The 18,390-nt window shown below is 36.8% G+C and overlaps 2 protein-coding genes and 1 long non-coding RNA gene across 3 annotated transcripts; 1 reads left to right on the plus strand and 2 right to left on the minus strand.

Annotated features, from left to right (window-relative positions):
- Positions 1-51: 51 nt before the first annotated feature.
- Positions 52-3,000, minus strand: LOC116300808 (uncharacterized). Its single transcript, XR_016118828.1, has 5 exons — positions 2,059-3,000; positions 1,744-1,834; positions 1,309-1,381; positions 941-1,009; positions 52-491 (listed from the first exon to the last, which is right to left on the minus strand). It is a non-coding gene; the product is annotated as an uncharacterized LOC116300808 (long non-coding RNA).
- A 220-nt stretch (positions 3,001-3,220) lies between these two features.
- LOC116300805 (uncharacterized) lies at positions 3,221-11,337 on the minus strand. Its single transcript, XM_031709755.2, has 10 exons — positions 11,136-11,337; positions 9,860-10,368; positions 9,012-9,321; positions 8,611-8,742; positions 7,981-8,055; positions 6,758-6,872; positions 6,133-6,307; positions 5,664-5,768; positions 5,376-5,574; positions 3,221-5,042 (listed from the first exon to the last, which is right to left on the minus strand). Exons 1-10 carry the CDS (start codon positions 11,317-11,319, stop codon positions 4,111-4,113), a joined length of 2,736 nt encoding a protein of 911 aa, XP_031565615.2. The 5' UTR covers positions 11,320-11,337; the 3' UTR covers positions 3,221-4,110.
- A 350-nt stretch (positions 11,338-11,687) lies between these two features.
- On the plus strand, positions 11,688-18,226 carry LOC116300794 (multivesicular body subunit 12B). The gene is made up of 9 exons (XM_031709735.2): positions 11,688-11,886; positions 12,754-12,843; positions 13,517-13,610; positions 13,761-13,899; positions 14,652-14,789; positions 15,259-15,386; positions 16,266-16,327; positions 16,810-16,860; positions 17,513-18,226. The coding sequence occupies exons 1-9, from the start codon at positions 11,806-11,808 to the stop codon at positions 17,555-17,557; spliced, it is 828 nt and encodes a 275-aa protein (XP_031565595.2). The 5' UTR covers positions 11,688-11,805; the 3' UTR covers positions 17,558-18,226.
- Positions 18,227-18,390: the final 164 nt, after the last annotated feature.

Raw genomic sequence — 18,390 nt, forward strand, 5'->3', positions numbered from 1 at the left:
TAATGCACAGCTTTTTTTCGATTGATCTTTTATTCTTTCAATCTGGTATGTTGTTCTTTAAATGGAATAATGCTTCATACAATGTTTGCTTGATTATCTAACAGCTGATCTTATCAACACTCCTTCAGGTTTTCGTCCTACTAAATTTGTAGTTACTGTCGAATTTTTTTGTCCCAATTCGTTGTGCTTCTTATATCTCTTCCAGGTGCCCCTCCTCTTTTGCATGGCTGGAAACTTTATTCTACTTTAGTATGGCTTCGTTAGCATGTGTCTCACTAGCTAGTAATCAACTTCTACTGATTTCTGTTCAAGAAAGCGTAGAATACTCATCACAAAATCAAAGCTACAAATCTACACACACTAGATTTAGCCAGTTGGCGTGAAAGATTTTTTTGTTGAATGGAGCTTGTGATCTCAATCATTCCATAGCCATCTTACTGTTTATGGGTTAAGGTTGTGCAGGGGCTTTTGGTTTTCTTCTTCTTGCCTTTCTGTTAATAGGATTACAAACATAGGTTTTTTTGACGTCCAAATTACAGCGCTTTTCAATCGCGCGAAATCGTACAATTTTCGAACAGGACAAATTAAGGTTTTGGCGGACGTCAATCAAGGCGTTCCCATGACATTCAATAGGCGCGTGCTCTTGAAAACTTTTGGTTTTCCGACAAGGCCATGGAAACGCTTCGATTGCTTCCTTTCTTCCATCCATCCTTCCTTTCTTCCTTCCTCCCTCCCTCCCTCCCTTCCTTCCTTTCTTCCTTTCTTCCTTTCTTCCTTTCTTCCTCCCTCCCTCCCTCTCTCCGTCCGTCCCTCCCTCCCTCCCTTCCTTTCCTTTCCTTTCCTTTCCTTTTCGATCTACCATCTCTTTCCCTTTCCATTTTTTCTATTCTCATCTTTACTTGGCGCAATACACGTTATATAGCAGATATCATCTACTTACCCTCAACTTTGTTTTAAAGGTTCCAATGTTCTTGAACAGATAGTAATACTGAACACAATCTCTAGTAGTCTGAAAACCAATTCAAAAGTAAAACTCGTATTAAAATAGACTAGTTTACACCAACCAACTCGTATTTACTAAGATCTAAACTATTATTCCCAGATCTCGGACTGAATTGCCCGCACATCGGGAAAGTATAATTTTTATTAAACTCGACGTGTCTTAAAGAAGACGCGCAAGCGCAGTTTTTTTAGTCCTTCCGCCATTTTCGAGGCTGAGGCAGTCTTCTGGCTGTCTCCCGTTCGCTAGTTTCAGCTGTTTTTTTTTTTTAAACTGAAAAACGGAAAGTTAAGAGAAGACAGTAATACCTTATTTGGAAGGTTATTAGCAATAGATTCGAACACGTGACGTTTGTTGCCTGACCGCGAAAGCTTGACATACCTGTACAAAGAAACAGTTTGTTAACGGAACAGGTTCGATTTTTATAATTCCGCCGTTCATTGGAGTCAAACTTCACGTCGGTTACAAATAGAGGATAACTTATTAAATAGAGGTTTTGCACCATCATGTGCCCACGCCCATAACACAGTTTGGGCTGCCTGTGGTTAGATGGCATAACAATAAAATTCCTTCGCTCTTGGGATTGAATTCTTTCTCATGTAAAACGATTGTGTTGTTCCTGCCATCTAACATGGCTGCCGTCACATGATGGTGCAAAGCCTCTATACAGTTGCTCTTATGAATAATAGAATGCACAATATCAATTTATGATACATAACTCAATATTAATGAATAGTACTTACAGTTTTTCAAAGATCTTAATTTCCTCTTTCTTCCACTTGTTGTAAAAGATATCACTTCGTTGAAGATGAGGGGTAAGAATTTTGACTTTGGCTGAGAATCAACAATCTATTTTTAGTTTACATCTCGTATCCAAACCCTAGTCTTCTCAGCTTTCTAACGAAAGATGCTTTTTTCTGATTTTTTATCCTGCGGTTCGATCAAGAGGGCTTTTTAGCAACCTTTGTATTAGAACATTTAGGTGCGTATTTGTGTGTGTTGGTAGTTTGGTTCAATAGGATGTGTAATGCATTTGAATCCACTTCAAATTTACTTACTTATTTGCATGGACTTTTTGTGCCTTCCCGACTTGCATTTCGGGAGATCTTGAACATCGATGCAGTTTTTGTTCAACTCCTAATATCCAGTAATATCAACAAAGAAGACATTTCAGCCAGATATGCCACGACTTGGTATTTTAGCCGGGCATACTAGCATGGGTTGGTTACAGGGGCCCAAAGGTGTTTAATACACCCACGCTTGCAGTTTTATTAGAAAAGGGTTAAAACTGAAACACATGAATTGTTGCAAGTTCTAAAGTGTCTATAGAATGAATGATATTATGAAAGTAAAGAAATATCTTTGAGCAGACGATGAAAATAATTGTTGCAAGTTCTAAAGTGTCTATAGAATGAATGATATTATGAAAGTAAAGAAATATCTTTGAGCAGACGATGAAAATAAGGCGTTATTTCGTTCTACCGAACACTCACCTCTAGCTGTTTTTCGTTTGTCATCGTTTTTCCGTTATTTCGTTCTACCGAACACTCACCTCTAGCTGTTTTTCGTTTGTCATCGTTTTTCCGAGTCAGTCCAACCCTACTTTGAGCTTGAACAAAGATTTTTCAGTTCAATTATTTTCGTAAAAAAATACATTTTCTCTTGATATTTGCTTCTTCGTTGAAGCTGCTTTAAACACCCCAACCAAAAACGGACTAAATAACTACTCGATTTTGAAGATATCTCCAGATTTAACTCACAACTTATATACCACTGAAACAGGATAGTTCGCTTGATGACGTCATAAAGAACCAGTGACGTATGCGCGCACTATGTGACGTAATCATATTTCGTTCGTGCCTTATTAATACATTCGAATAAATCTCAGTTTCATTTTGCTTTCACCAATCTCTAAACTCAAGATATCAATGAAATCGAATTTTCAAAGTGTATTTCAGCCCAAAAAAATATTTCGAGCGTGTGAACAGTTTTTGTCCCAAACACGGATCGACATCGTTTAAGGGGTTTTTAACTTATTTCGTCGCTAAGCAGTGGAGTTGCTAAGGAAAAATTCTAGATGCAAAATCGTTTTACTTCCGATTTGGTCGGCGCCAACTAAAAATACCAGAAATGCCATATTTTTATTCGATGAGAAGTCTCTCAAATTCTACACAAGTACTATTTATCTCTTGTATTTACACACACACACACACACAAAACTTCATTCTTTTCTTTTTCATTTCAACTTCTTTCTCCTTAGTTTCCTTTTACAATTTCCTTTGTACCGCTCTTTATTATGCAATAATTTAGAGCAGAATTCTGTCAAACGGTGCGGGAAGCAAAATAAGTCGTGAATTCTTTCATAATTGTTCATTCTTAATTACTATGACGTCTATAATCTAAAAATAACTATAAGCTAACACTGACGTTTTTCAGTTCTAGTCCTTCAGTTAACGAAGACTTCACACGCTAAATTTATTTTTTTTAGTACAGACACCTTAAAGCCAGAATAGCTAGAGGTTCGAAGAACCATTTGTTATCAAATATAATTACAGGACTAATGGTTTATATAAGAATTTTTTTCTCCCTAAAACCTTTCTGTAATTCACGCCTAAAGTTACACTCGTTTTCAATCATTAAACGCGCGCAATCGTAAAAGTTTCCTTCGCGACAAAGCTGGCCGTTTCGATGGCGTTTCCGTGATATTAGTACTCTTGAAAACTGAGTTCCTGAAGTTGCCATAGAAACACTTTGATTGACGTCTACTAAAACGTTTATCGTTGCGACGACGATCGCGCGTGCGTTTAGAGCAGTTTTGGTACGTGGGCAACTATACGGCAAATTCGAAGCCGTACCGTATCTTACCGTAGCCGTAACTACGTGTTGTGATTGGGTAAATTACTGGAAGCCAATGGGAAGCCAGTGAGTACGGCATGTCGTACCGTGTATGTGCTGTAAGTCAGTACTGTACGTTTCTCACTCATACTTTAACAAATTTTGTGGAAAGCCATTTCAATGTTACGACATGTCGTACCGTGTACGTGCGGTAAGTCCGTTCATCTTCCAATCATACAAAAACCGCTGTATTTAACAGTAGACCAAATACTCGCTCACTGCATCGACGTTTGACTCGTCTGAATAAGCGAAACAGGGACAGCCTGCGTAACATTACTATTCGTAGAAACTGGTATTACTAAATGTTGAGGAAGCTGATTCAGTGCGAAATGGAAAGCTTCTGATGACAAGAATGAATCGTTGGATGATGAAGTCGCCTGTGAGACAGGAACATTTGCAGGTATTGCAACAGTCACAATGTTAGACACAGGAATATTTGCAACGGTTTGCTGTCCTTCTTGTTGTATTTCTCTTTGTACTGTTTCTTGTTGGAGGATTTGCTGTTGTTGAGGCTGGACGACATGGATTTCTTGTGGTTGTGTATAAATAATTTGTTGTTGTTGTTGTTGGGTGTTTTGTAATGTAACTTGTGTAGGAAGGCAGTGTAGTTGTTGTTGTAGTTGTTGCTGGGCTTGTTGTAATTGCTGTTGTAGTTGTTGCTGCGTCTGCTGCAGTCGTTGTTGTATCTGTTGTTGCTGTTGCTGTAGCTGGAACTGCTGCAGTTGTAGCTGTTGTATTTGTTGCTCGTACTGTTGCTGTTGTATCTGTATTTGTTGTACTGGAGGAGCTTGTACTTGGAGCTGCTGTTGCTGCTGATGTGAACCATGTTGTTGTATCTGTAAAGTCCCGTTATTAAAAGTCACTGTAGATAACTGTGGCTGAGTCAAAGAGTGCGTGCTGACTGTTGCCAAGGGAACGGTGGTTGCTAAGGAAGGCATCATGACAGCTGCCAATCCTGCAGAGCTGACTGCTGCTTGGAGAATGTTAGTAACTTGAGGCATGGTGGCCTGCTGAATCTGTTGTAAGGCAACTTGTTGGGCTGTGTCAACCGGTTGTGGAGCCTGTTTGACCGGTTTGGGTTTTTTGGGTTTGGGATGTTCGCGCCACCACTTGATGAGCCCGTGAGTTGGTGGCTCGCGGTCACCACCTGCGAAAGAAAATTACGACACATTAAGAAGAAGTAAGAGCCTCTCTATTGCAACTGCGACTACAGAACTTACAGAAAACCAGAGAAACCAGAGAAAAACCCTCAAATCAGAGAAGAGACTTAACAAACTCTACTCACATGTGATGTCGAGTCCATAAATAAAACCGGAGACTCAAGAGGTGAGAGGCGAGTGCATTACAACTACGACACCCACTGATTTCGTTGAATTTGGAAAAATGGTATGTATTTACAAGAGGTAATAGAAACGACTAGAAAATTTTTGCTTTACTACGGAATTGCCTGAAAGGGAGTGATATTTTTACGTCAGCTTACTTGTTTGCTTCATCTGTTCGTTGACTCGTCCAATCGTACTATGACTACAGCCCGTAACCCAGGAAATAAACTTGTAACAGTTGGACCGAGCACCACCCGATGGCGTTAACATTTCGGCAAGCACTCGGCGAGCTTCGGTCTGACCCGACACCGCACGATCTCGCCACTGTTGAAGGAGCTTGATATGGGACTGGGCGATCTGATGATTAAAAAAAAAACCAAAAGAACAACGAATTAGACCATTGAATCGGCTGGTTGTCTAGGGTATAGAGAGAAAGATAACCTTACCAAGGTACAATTATCAACACAGCATTTATCCTTTTTTAGCTCATCTAGTTCTTTTAGTTTCCCGAGGGCGGCTTTGCCTTTCTGTCTTTGAATACGAACAGCTTTCTAAGGTGAGAAAGAGGAAGATATGTTACATTCTGAAATCATCACTTTTAACATAATTATTGCTATCATCATTACATCATTATTATCAACATTATATGGTATCATTATCGTCATCAGTCATGAAAACTATCACATCACATCATCATCATCACCATCATCACCCATCAACATCATCATCACCACCACCATCATCACTATCAGCACCCATCATCATCACCACCATCATCATCACCATCACTCATCAACATCATCACCACCACCACCATCACCACCACCATCACCATCATCATCCATCATCGCCATCACCATCATCATTGCACCATCATCATTTTCACTATTCATTATCATCGTTGACGCTACGCACCGTTGGGTCTGTCTTGAGCTTCTTGTGCAAGAAATTGTTGGAATAAATGAGCACTTTTTGTGTCGCTCGTTCACACAGCCTTAAGTTTTCGCGTAAGTAGACTCTCTTCTCCAGAACAAAGTCTTCAAAGTTTTTGGACTTTCTTTGGCCATTTCCTAATCCTATGTTTTTAGACCTGCAAAGATAAAACATGGATTAGAATGTTGGAATCATCATCATCAACATCACATCATCATTATCATCATCAACATCAGATTCATCACTATCATTATCATTATTGTTATCATCATTCATCATCGTCATCATCCTCAACATCACTACTAGCCATCATCATCATCACCATCTTCCCTTGTCATTGCATTCTTCATCATCAACAACATCATCAACATCATCAGCAGCTTTATCATTATCATTATTGTCATCGTGTTATCATTCATCATCAATTGCATCACCCTCGATATCACTAGTCATCATCATCAACACCATCTTCCCTTGTCATTATATTCTTCATCATCGTCATCATTGAGACACCTCAACCCTACCTATTGTCACCATCTTTCTCAACACAAACAAAGCCGCCTCAAACAAACACATGTTTAACGTTGAGTTTGATAACTAAAAGTACCTTTTAGTTTTGGACGGTTTATTTTTTAATTCACTTGGATCATAACATTTTTCCTTGCTGAGTTCTTGTGCTTGTTTTAATAACTCCAGTAACTCTTTAGCTTTTTCAATGACATCTGATAAAAATAATATAGTTTCCAAGAGATATAGAGAGAGTTGGGGGTATATCTTCGTGTAGAGGATACAATAGAGGGCACAGTGTACTAATTCAATAGAAACCTATTGTATCCTTTGTAAGCTTTGTTCTATAGACAATATAACTTGGAGTCTTTTGTTGTGACTATTGAATTACGTACACTCAGTGTCCTCTTCATGAAGTAAGAACCACAATTGGGCACTCAAAGGAACTGATTGAAAGGTCTTATCGATAGGGAGATGGTCACCTAAGGTAATTGGTGACTGAAATATCCTTTTCGAAATTATCAGTGTTATGATGCGAGGTTAATGAGAAAATACGAAGGGAATTGCTTAAAGTGCATATGACACGAAAACATTTTAATGTTAAAAATGTGTATTTTATTGGCATTAATAAGAATATCACAGTTAAATTTGTTTCAAAAACGTATTTCTCTAGAAATTCAAGAAAATTTAGCACATGTTGTGACATCATTTTGTTTACAAGTCTCCAGATTTAGTTGCAAATACACGAAATTTGTTTGAATGCAGAATCTTAATTTCGGGTAGTACACTTTTCAGTTTCCCACCATTTGAAGAGTATTTCGTAAGCTATCAAATGAAGCTGAATAGAATATGCCTTTTGTTGTTATTTTATAAGAATTACAATTTATATTTAGTGCATTTCTACCGAATCTAGAGTACGTGTCAACAAAATGACGTCACAAATTGGGCTTAATTTTCTCAAATATCTCAAGAAATAAGCTTTTGAAACAAATTTTATTACGACATATTTATTATTATTAACAAACTATACATTTTAAACGATGAAATGTTTTCGTGTCATATACACTTTAAAAGTGAGGTCAATATTGTATGGGAAAAAGTCTTCCAGGTTCAAAACAAAAAACAGTTCCATAAATCTTATTTCTTCTTCATAAATTTGTCGTAAAAAGTTCTAAATATTTCAGGTACAGCATAAATAATTTTTGTGAGCAGTTGACCAGTCAAAAGCTCTATTCTCGTCATTTTGGAATAATCTATTTTGAGAATGCTACCGATCAACCTATATATCAGAAAAGAGAGAGAATTCATTCTTCCTACATGTACCTTGACCTTGACCTAAGTAGCTCTGCAGACATCCACACGCATGTGTCTTGTAAAGAGGACAGTAGAGTTTTTCAGCTGCAAGTTATCATTGAAAAATAAACGTCAAAGACAATAAGAATGAGAAGTGTAGAAGGTGTAACTAAAAGTTAAACTCCACTTCAATGACGTCTAGTTTTTTCAGTGTATTTAGCTTCCATTACTGAACAAAAGTAGTTGAAATCTCATACTGTAAATTTATAAGCCAAAGCAATGGGTGGTTTAGGAATTGCAGTAAGCTGTGAATGTTAAAAAAAGGCTGTAGATGGAATCACTGAATACACCTTAGCTTGTGGGCATAATGTTATCTCATTCCAGACAACATGTTATTCCCTTGAACGTAATTTCTTTGTTTAACGATTGCACATGAGAAGACACATGAATCTTATACTCTTGTAAATGACACATGGTCTGAAATGGGAAAACCTTAAGCACAAGGTAAAAAGGTCTATTCATGCTTTTTGCTTTCATGGACCACAATTCGAATCAGTGCCAATCCATATTGGGTTGCCCTAAACTAGACATCTGCATAGAACCAATTAGATCAGCGAGTTTCCTTGAGGCTAGTAAGTTATCACAGAAAGATTATCTTACCATCGGGATCTCCGAGTTTCTCAGCAAGTGCTTTTGCAAAGGTCTGAGACTCTTCCAAATATTTTATTTTGTCTTCCTGAGATGGTTGCTGCTTTTCCCGGTTCTGCTTCTTTGGTCGATCGAATGAAAGACCTATAAATTTAAGGATAAAGAATAATATGGAGATGAGACAAATGGAAAGAAAGAAGGGAAAAAGAAAGACAGTGAGGAAGGAAGAATCCAAGCAAGAAATTAAAGAAGAAGAAAAGAAAAAGGAAGAACAAATGAAAGTTAAAAACAAGAGGAAGAAAGGAAACAATAAAGGACAAAAAAAAAAAAAAAAAAAAAAAAAGAATACAAAAAAGAATAATTAAACAATAGAATAATGGATAAATTCAAACAAATAAACATAATTTTTTTACCACAAGCATTGCACAGTGTTAACGTCTTGCCAGTCTGAGGATCCACCTTATGTCTGGGACTTGGCTGATGAGATGAGGTTTTGACCCGATTTCCACGCCTGGAGGGGTTGGTGACATAAGGTGACCCACACTTGTCACATTTGAAAGGAACTTCAGAATGTACTATTGATCCTGATAAACTTGTTCTGTGTGTTCTTCTTCTATTTTTCTTCTTCATTTTGGGTTCCTCTTCTGGGGATTTGGGTCGTGGGGGTTTTCGTTTCCGTTCACTTTTTCGTAGTCCATCAACTGTTTCATAATCATCTCCATTCTGTAAAAGATTTACGCATCAATGTATTCCCGTATTCATTCATTAGGTAACCCAATCATTCTTTTGTCTGTGTCAATCTATCTATTTATTCACTCAATGATTTAACCATTAATTCAGGCACTTATTAAATTGTATTTATAATACATCCATTTATATTTTAAACAGTGAATTGATAATTATATGTTTAGTACAGTTTTTTAAATCGTCTATGAATTGTTTGTTCCCCTCTTTTATCTTCATGCACAGCTTCTCAACTTAATCATTAGCCATTCATCATCACCATCATATCATCATTAACATCATCAACAACATCACCACCACCATCATCATCATCCTCAATATCATTAGTAATAATCATCAATCAAATATCATCAGCATTAATATCTATCATCACCATCATTAATTACAAATGGTTGCCATCAACTGCATCATCTTCAATCTTTTTCTTTGTCATTATGACCATCCTCAGCAACAACATTATCATCTGAGGCATCACTTATCTTTATGGCAAGCTAAGGCTTATTATTTTTAAACATACCTCATTTATTTCTGACTCCCTTCGGTCATTACCATCAGCATCATCATTTGAATGTTCAATCTGTCTATAAGCCATTGTCGGCAGCCCTGCTGTACTAGCACCAGGTCCCCTGATGGCTTGATTGACAGCCGCAAGTACCCCTTGTATATTTGGGTCCAGCATATTGCCTATCGCACTTCCTAGAGCTTGATCTGAGATGGTTGTATTGGAAAACGAGACTGTGTTGGAATTAACCATGGTACTGACAGCTTCTAACAGAGCTGATGTACAAACAGCCACACTGTCACCTATCTCACCAAGGTTGCTTTCCATAGTATCACATTCTTGTTCTACAAGAGGTTGTAGGGTAGATGTATTGGAATTCTGAAGACTGTTTGGTTGACCAGTGGTGGAAAAATTCTGGCATGCAGTCTGGACGAGTGTGTCCAAAGCTGTTGACACTGTTGCTGCTGCTGTCGAAATAGCGTTATGTGATACATCCTCATCTTGGTTTTGAGATAATTGAATTTCTAAAAACGTTCAAAAATTGAAATGATATCAAAGATAGACAAAAAAAATTATAATTCAAGATTACCAGTAATAACATTATGTTTTATTTATGTTTTATAGTTTTACTCCATGAATCTATGTTCTTAAAAATTGCATCAAAAGCCCTCTGGCTAAACAAGGAAACATGCTTCCAGAAAAACGACATGTACTTTATCAATGTTTCCCACTTTAGCCATGTGTGAAACATTGCTATGGGCAACAAATTTCGATTTAAAGTTTTTGTTAGGATTATCAATTAATCAGAAAAAAGAACGGTTAGAAATTAAGGGTAAAAACAGCTGTTTAAATAGAGCAGTATTCTGCAGTTCGAACCATGCATATGGATGGAAAGAACCTACTGTGCTTATAATGATTGGAATCTACCTAAATAGATTAGCCTTTTATGAGTTATTCCCTTTGGGTTACTTTTGCAATGAATTCTCTATTTTAGTTTGTTATTATATGAAGGAAAGTTTCAACTTTGATCAATCGTCCATGTCTGAGTTCTCTACGAGAAGATAAAACTTCATGACAAATTCATTCGCATCTTACGACGCTGTGTTCCCGACCTTTCCTTTCCAAATTTAGACTATTTGAAGGCTTAAGATCAGAATTTTATACAGCTGCTTAAAAAAGGAAATAATGTTTCTTCTTTTGGGGGAATTTATTCCCAAAAGCCAAGCTCGATTTGTCAATTCTCCCGTGTCGAACGAAATACCGTCTTTAGAGAGAATCTAGTCTTTCATACCTTCTAAATGAGCTGTCTCACTCGTTGTTTCTTGTAAATCTAAATCGTTCTCGCTTTCTAAGACATGATCTTGTGTGTCGGAAACAAAATGAAGAGCTCCTTGTTCAGTAGAGTAGTCCAGATCGCTTTTTTCTAGCGTTTCTTGGCAAATTTCTTGTAATTCTAATGTTCCATCAGCAGCCATCTTTCTTCTCACAACACACCATGCAACAACCGACGCTATGCGAACACTCCACGAACAATTTCCGAATACCTCTGAATAATATCATTAATTTAAAAAGCCTTATAACTTTAACCAAAATAAGACTTTTGATGTATTTATTAATCTTTACCTAAAATAAATGCAAACGTCTGCAAAAATATGTCTTATCTTCTCTCATTCGACCTAAAAGGTATAAAATCTTTCGTCGGCAAATCTTCGGCAAGACTTCGTACAGGTATTCTGGACAACCCTCAACCATAGATATATACTTCATGTACTGTCAATTTAGCTTTCGTACAAAATTGATAATCGAATAAAACACACCATTTTCACTACATGAAGTACATACTTCGACGAACAGGAACGAAGCTTGGCTTTCCGTCGACGAAAAACTTCAATTTTTTCTCCGTTTTTACTTGGTTTAAATAGTAGATTCTCTTCGTAAGAGAGCCATCTTTTCTCTCAAATATGCAAGTAGTTCAAAACGAACCGATAACAGATATCAAAATTGTCTGTCAAAAGGATAAATATCCACCAGGATTCTTCATTGTGAGTAGGAATTTTTTTAATCAAACGTAATGCAAACCTAAATATCCTTAGACAATAATACGCTTAACTTATCTTGATTTAGGGAAATTAGAATTCAGGGACAATGCCATTTTTTTATATAAAGTTTATAGGTGTTCTGTAGCATCTCAAAGAGAGAAAAATAAATATAATATTGCTGCCATTTTGGAAGACATTTTCACCAAGCATTGTTGTTAGGGAATTGCATAATAATCTATCTTGTATTAGGGTTCCTAGGTAACATGGGTGGCTGCGCTGCTAACATGTCTTATTTTTTCCCGGTCCGGTATCCTAAAAAGTCTTACGTTCTGATTGGCTGTTTGAGCAGGCAGTATCTGCCAGCGCTCATGGTCCGGTATCCTTTGACTGCAAAAAAAAACAAACAAAACAATTACAAAAACAAGTAAAAAAAATACAGGAATAAATATATACATTATTTGCCGTCATATAGTCGGTCCGGATACGGAAAAACTGTACCCTTGGTCTTGATAACGGACCTAACAGCCTTTGTCCGTATATTCAAGACCTCGGGCACAGTTTTTCCCTATCCAGACTTCCTGGCAAGTAAATAACATATATGTCTTTCACCACTGTGGTTCCAAAGGTTCAGGTCACTGCCCTGCGGGCACCATATGTGAATTGAGTTTGTTTGATGTGTCGCTCTCTTATGGTTTCCTCCCTCCATGAAAATCAAAATGTGAGTTGAGCGTTGTATGCATAGAATATTGAATGCAGGGCTAGTATGTGTGAGTGAAAAGTGTCCCCAATAGTTTAGTGCAAAAGCACTAGAATGACTAGACACCTAAATATAGGGATTATATTTGTTGCATTTATTTTTTTATGAAATAGCTTGAGAAGACTGTTCAAGGACATGATGGACAGTTATTTGAAAGTACATGGAGACACAAGGGCAAGCGCTACATATGTTACTCAAAACAGGTATCATTTTCAAGTTCCAAATTACCGCTGTGTTTCTTGATTACAGACTCATTTACTCAGGCTTAGCCTCGATTTTGTGCAGAATATTCATGTGTTCCAGTCAATTAAGGTCCGTCGAGTTGAAAAGTGTTAATGTTGTTGAAGTTGTGCATTCTTTACTTTACCATTGACGTTTGTGAATATTATTAGACACTGATACGAGGCTAACCCTGCGTTAATGAGTCTGTAATCAAGAAACACGGGGAAAATTTGGGATTTGAAACTGGTCTCAAAATGTCAACCTGGTGATCAAGTTATCCAAAATTTGCAATTTCCTAACACTGGAAATCAAGGGATGACATGATAAATAGCTCTTTAACGGATCAAGAAGGGGTATACAGGGTGGTTCAGCATAATGTTTCATGCATGGACCCATATTTCTAAAACTCATGTGACATGTATAAATTGGTAAACCCAGAATTTATGAATCAGGCTTCATATTTTGCGGTTGTCACATATCTCGCACTTACTTTTTAGCCAGAATCACATGAATGCTGCACATGACCCCCTGGGCCACCCCGGTGTACATGTATTGTTAGTGTGTATACTCGAATGTCACCTCTTACCTCTTCTGTTTCTGGTTTGTTCCCTTTGTCATTTTCATATTCTGATTCTATTTTTTTGTAAATTTCAGCCTGGTTCTCACGTCATTGTTGACATGTCAGTTATAAATGAGGGGGATGTTGTAACACAAGGATATACAGCTATTTCAAATGCACATGATGATCGTAAGCTTATATTTTTAAAAACAACTATTTGAATTTTACTCATTGGGCTACCTGTGCTGACAAAACCACAGGCACCCCATTTAGTGGGTATTTATGCATTAATTGAGTATTTGTTGACAATTTTCTTTGTTATTCAATCCTTGTGTGTAGCAAGTGAGAAGGCCTTCAGAAAACACCAGTTATGTGTGAGAATAGTCCCTAAAGACCAAGCTATGCAAGCAGTCTGTGATATGACACTTGTCAACAAGTCTAAAGGCGAGACACCTCCCCCAGGATATTATACCATAACGTGAGTAACTGACATTGTGTACTTCCAGAAAATTATCCATACCCACCCACAGAGGAATTTGTAATTTCCGAGCGGTGGTGGTGGGGGAGGGGGGGTGGGAATGGGGGGTTTGTATGAAAGAAAAGTAGAATTTCTGGGGGCAGGGGCATTAAAGAATTTGCTCAGTTGGGGTATGGATAATTTCTGAAACTACACATTTATGCTTTAGTTTTGTTGGGGGGGGGGGGGGGGGAGGTGGAGGAGGGGGGGAGGGGGAGGGAGATAAACCCTCCGAAAATTCAATTTTCCATTATATATATATATATATTGTAACAAAAATTTAGGATGCTTTGCAATTTTTTCCATCAATTATACAGTCGTTTTCCTGTGGATTATGCAGAACCTAATTGTACAGCAAAGTTTACGCTGCACATCACAACTATGGTATCCTCTCCTCCCCACTTAACTCATACTTTATCTACACCACGACTTCCTTTAGGGGCTCTTCCTCAAGGCTCACTCAATCTGCACAACACTGCATTCTATAAAAAGATTGCCAATTTTAAGAGATTGTCATAATTTACGCTCAAAGCACTAGAGTGCAAACAATATATCCGTGAAACTTTAGTAATACTAAATAGCACAATTTCATGCAAATTCCATTGTTTTCTATTGTTTAAATAGCATTATTTTGTACTATTTGTTTCACGGTTATATTGTTTGCACTCTAATCAAAATTAAATGATAAATTAATTTGTTTTTGTTCATTTTAGAAATGATGTCAATGATCTGTTCATTTGTTTTCGTACGGGGCCAGTGACAAGGTACCGTCCTCCTGCACCTACAGCAGGACCCTCTACCTATTCTTTCTCTAGTACTCCACATTCTGTTGGTCCTAACAGACAACAATGGTAAGTGATCGTATTTTACATATACCTTATAGACGATCTTGTTGTAATGTTTTCTTGACAAATGTGTCATTACCTTGAGTATCATTTCTTTGTTTAATGGTTTTGCATGAGGAAGACACATGAGTAAGGATACAACTCACACACACAAAGGACCTTGGGTGTAATGTTTTCCCATTTCAGACTATGTGTCACTCCCAAATGTACCATTTCGTTGTTAAACGGTTGTACACGAGAAGACACATGATTATGGATACAACTCAAACAAAGAACCTTATTCTCTAGGGAATGACGCGTGGTCTATAACGGGAAAACCTGCATCACAAAAAAGAATAAAGTCTATTGTGTGAGGACTTTGAAATATTTGTTAAACACTTTATTTTCTATCAGCTTTGCAACTTTGCACATGAAAATGTATCTTGACTGAGTGTTAAATTAGTGTAGGTTTTAATGATGACTTGTAAATATTTAGGTATGACCAACCTCAAGCTCTGGGACAATCCATGCCAGTGCCATGGCAACAAGCATCGCAGCAACAAACACAGGAACCTTATGCACCCCATCATGCAATGCCTGCCACGAAACTAAGTGCGCAAACAGGTAAAGAAACATATTATTTGTTATTGAGCAAGAGTTGCTTAGGGATCGGCGCTTGCCTCCAACCTCTGGAGTCTTGGGCTTGAGTCCAGGGTTTTTCTCCTGGGTCTAAATTGGGTTTGATTCCTGGTTTCAGCATCACATGTGAGTAGAGCTTGTTAGGTCTCCCTTGATTTGAGGGTTTTTCTCCTGGGTCTAAATTGGGTTTGATTCCTGGACTCAGCATCACATGTGAGTAGAGCTTGTTAGGTCTCCCTTGATTTGAGGGTTTTTCTCCTGGGTCTAAATTGGGTTTGATTCCTGGACTCAGCATCACATGTGAGTAGAGCTTGTTAAGTCTCTTCCTTGGTATGAGAATTATTCTCATGGTTTGCCAGTTTTCCTCCCTCCGCAAAGCCAAACATGCTAAATCCCAATTTAACCAATGACAGGGAGTGGTTTTGAATCCACTGTTATGGTGCTGTCTCTGACATACTTTGAGAACGGTGAAAGTGGGGTATGGGGAGGGGGCCAGAGTAAAAGAGAGGGCTAAGGGAATTAAAGGTATTTTTTTATTAAGAGGATAGGAGATTTGCTGTAAACTTTTTGTGTCCCTCCCCATTTCACTCAGTAAGAAATTCATAACCTTCCTTAAGTCAACAAGGAACCTTTTTTAGAAACCTGGAAGTAAAATTCTGTTATTAATTCTCTTGGGTTCCCACGGTGACAAAATAAAAAGGTTTCTTTCCTCCCTCCCCTCCCCCTCCATCCCTCCCGATAAAAATTTTTGCGTTCCTTTTCTAAATAGAAAGATCTTGTTTTTACGCTATCATGAATTTATTTTCTTTCTCAGAAAAGCTTTTTAGCTTACCTTCTATGTTGTATGGATTTTTTTCTCAATAGGAATAGAAGGTCTCCCTTTTGAAATCAATAGCAAATTTGAAATTCTTTGGAAGAAATCGGGGGTAAGTTGCTTCTTAATAACAGCTATAATCATGTGAAATGCTTTAATTATATCAATATATAGACAAATATTGTATCAAAACAAAATTGTCATTTTATAAAGTAGACACAACTATTGGCTGGGTCCTTGTAACACTGTGTTTTGGGTCCCTTCAACTCTCATAGAGGACTTCAGAAACAAAGCTTACTGTTTTTATCAGAACCAGTAATAATAATGATGGTGATGATGATGATGGTAATTTATTTTACTTCGATAATGTGGGGAGTGTATGTTCAATTGTCCTGAGCCAGGAGCTCATATATGAAGCAGTCGAGCCTGTGCACTTTTATCCCCTCAGACTATCAGTGCTCCTCATTACAGGTATTTAAAGCTACACAGAACAGAGAGAAGTCGAAAGGCTTTATCCAGGGAAACCTATAGATTATCATCATCATCATACACCTATTATCAACTGATTGATTAATTAAAATATTAATTTTGCAGTATAATATTGCTGGAATACCAAAATTATCATCAGAGGATATCATATCTAAAGTAAGTGAATTGTAATTTATCTTATCAGAGATCACTAAAATTTATTTCCTGTCCATGCATCCCTAACTAATTATTTTCAAATTTAAAAAGACTATTTTTTAGAAGTGTTGAACAAATTTTAAGAATTAAATTTTTTTTATTTTTTAATTTTTATTTTTTTTGCTTATACAAATTAATTTTGAAAATATTGAGTTAATACAAATTAAGCTATAACTATTACTATAATTGAGGATATTAAATACCATAAAAACACAACTGCATTTTTCCTTGTTTAAATTTATCTTCTTGGAAACACAAATACACACTTAAACATTTAGATTAGTTGCAAGTATTTGAATCAAATCATCACGTACGCATTTACATCATTATTCACTGCAAGCTTTCCCACAATTGTTTACAAGACAATTTGCAGTGTGCAACTGTGTGCAATTGTGTGCAACTTGCAACTGAGGAGCTTGCAGCTCTATTGCTGCTCAAAATAAAGTTTTTCTTTGCAACTTGAGTTAAGAACTATTATAGTAACTATTGTTACTATTGGCAACTGTTGTTAGTCGCTTCTGCAAATGTAACTTATGAGTTGTAAGAAAAGTTGTTCATATCATAGTACTGGTCATGTTATTAATAAGTGTGTACTTTTGTTTTCATTTTGCAGTTTAACTATGACTTTATTCAAGAGAGAAATGTTCTGCCTCCATAACATGAGGATATATAAATGTAATTCTTGTTAAAGTTTCTTTTACTCTAATTGTTGTTGTTGGTTTTTTGTTTTTTTCTGTTGTTTTTTTTTTTTTTTTTGTTTTTTGTTTTTTTGTTTTTGTTTTTTGTTTTGGATTGTCTATAAGCTCTAACATAATTTCTTAACGCACGCAGCAACAATTTAGAAAGAAAATGATTTTGCATATAACCATATGATAGATGATCAAAATGGATCTCTTCAGCTTCCAACTTGGGCGTAATGTTTTCTCATTTCAGATCACGTGTCATTCTCTTAAAAATATGATTCTTCGTTTGAGTTGTATCCATATTCATGTGTCTTCTCATGTGCAACCGTTAAACAAAGAAATGATACTCTAGGAAATGACACGTTGTCTGAAATGGGATAACATTATGCCCAACTTAAGGTCTATTCAGTGATTCCATCTAAGGCCTTTTTTTCATCATTCACTGCTAACTGCAATCTTCTAAACCACCCATTGCTTTGGCTTATAAATTTTACAGTATGAGATTGCAACTACTTTGGTTCAGTAATGGAAGCTAAATACACCCTGAGATGGCTAGACATTGTCGAGGTCATTAGTGGTAAAATAGATCACGGGCTGTAAAGAAAAGAAAAAACTAAATAAATAAAGTCACAGAAACCATAAAACTGCCCAAAGAAGACCAGATTTTGTTAACTTTTTGTGTATCTAGAGATTTAAATTATAATAGCTAATTTGATATGCACTTTTGTATACTGGTTATAATAAAAGATACCAGTTTTTTTTTTTTTTAATTAACGTGTTTTATAGATTTTTAAACCCTACAAGATAG

The sequence above is a fragment of the Actinia tenebrosa genome, unplaced genomic scaffold (genome assembly GCF_029948245.1).
Source record: "Actinia tenebrosa isolate PJP-AT-01 unplaced genomic scaffold, QUT_ActTen_1.0 PGA_scaffold9__36_contigs__length_13948895, whole genome shotgun sequence".
Classification (NCBI taxonomy): domain Eukaryota; kingdom Metazoa; phylum Cnidaria; class Anthozoa; order Actiniaria; family Actiniidae; genus Actinia; species Actinia tenebrosa.

Excerpts from the sequence above, each read along its gene's own strand:
- LOC116300794 (XM_031709735.2), top strand. The coding sequence starts at position 11,806 with ATGCAAGTAGTTCAAAACGAACCGATAACAGATATCAAAATTGTCTGT. Across the intron at positions 12,844-13,516 it reads ACATATGTTACTCAAAACAG|CCTGGTTCTCACGTCATTGT; the intron begins GTATCATTTTCA and ends TGTAAATTTCAG. Across the intron at positions 14,790-15,258 it reads GGTCCTAACAGACAACAATG|GTATGACCAACCTCAAGCTC; the intron begins GTAAGTGATCGT and ends GTAAATATTTAG.
- LOC116300805 (XM_031709755.2), bottom strand. The coding sequence starts at position 11,319 with ATGGCTGCTGATGGAACATTAGAATTACAAGAAATTTGCCAAGAAACG. Across the intron at positions 8,056-8,610 it reads GAAACTCGGAGATCCCGATG|CTGAAAAACTCTACTGTCCT; the intron begins GTAAGATAATCT and ends GATAACTTGCAG. Across the intron at positions 6,873-7,980 it reads CTACTTAGGTCAAGGTCAAG|ATGTCATTGAAAAAGCTAAA; the intron begins GTACATGTAGGA and ends TATTTTTATCAG.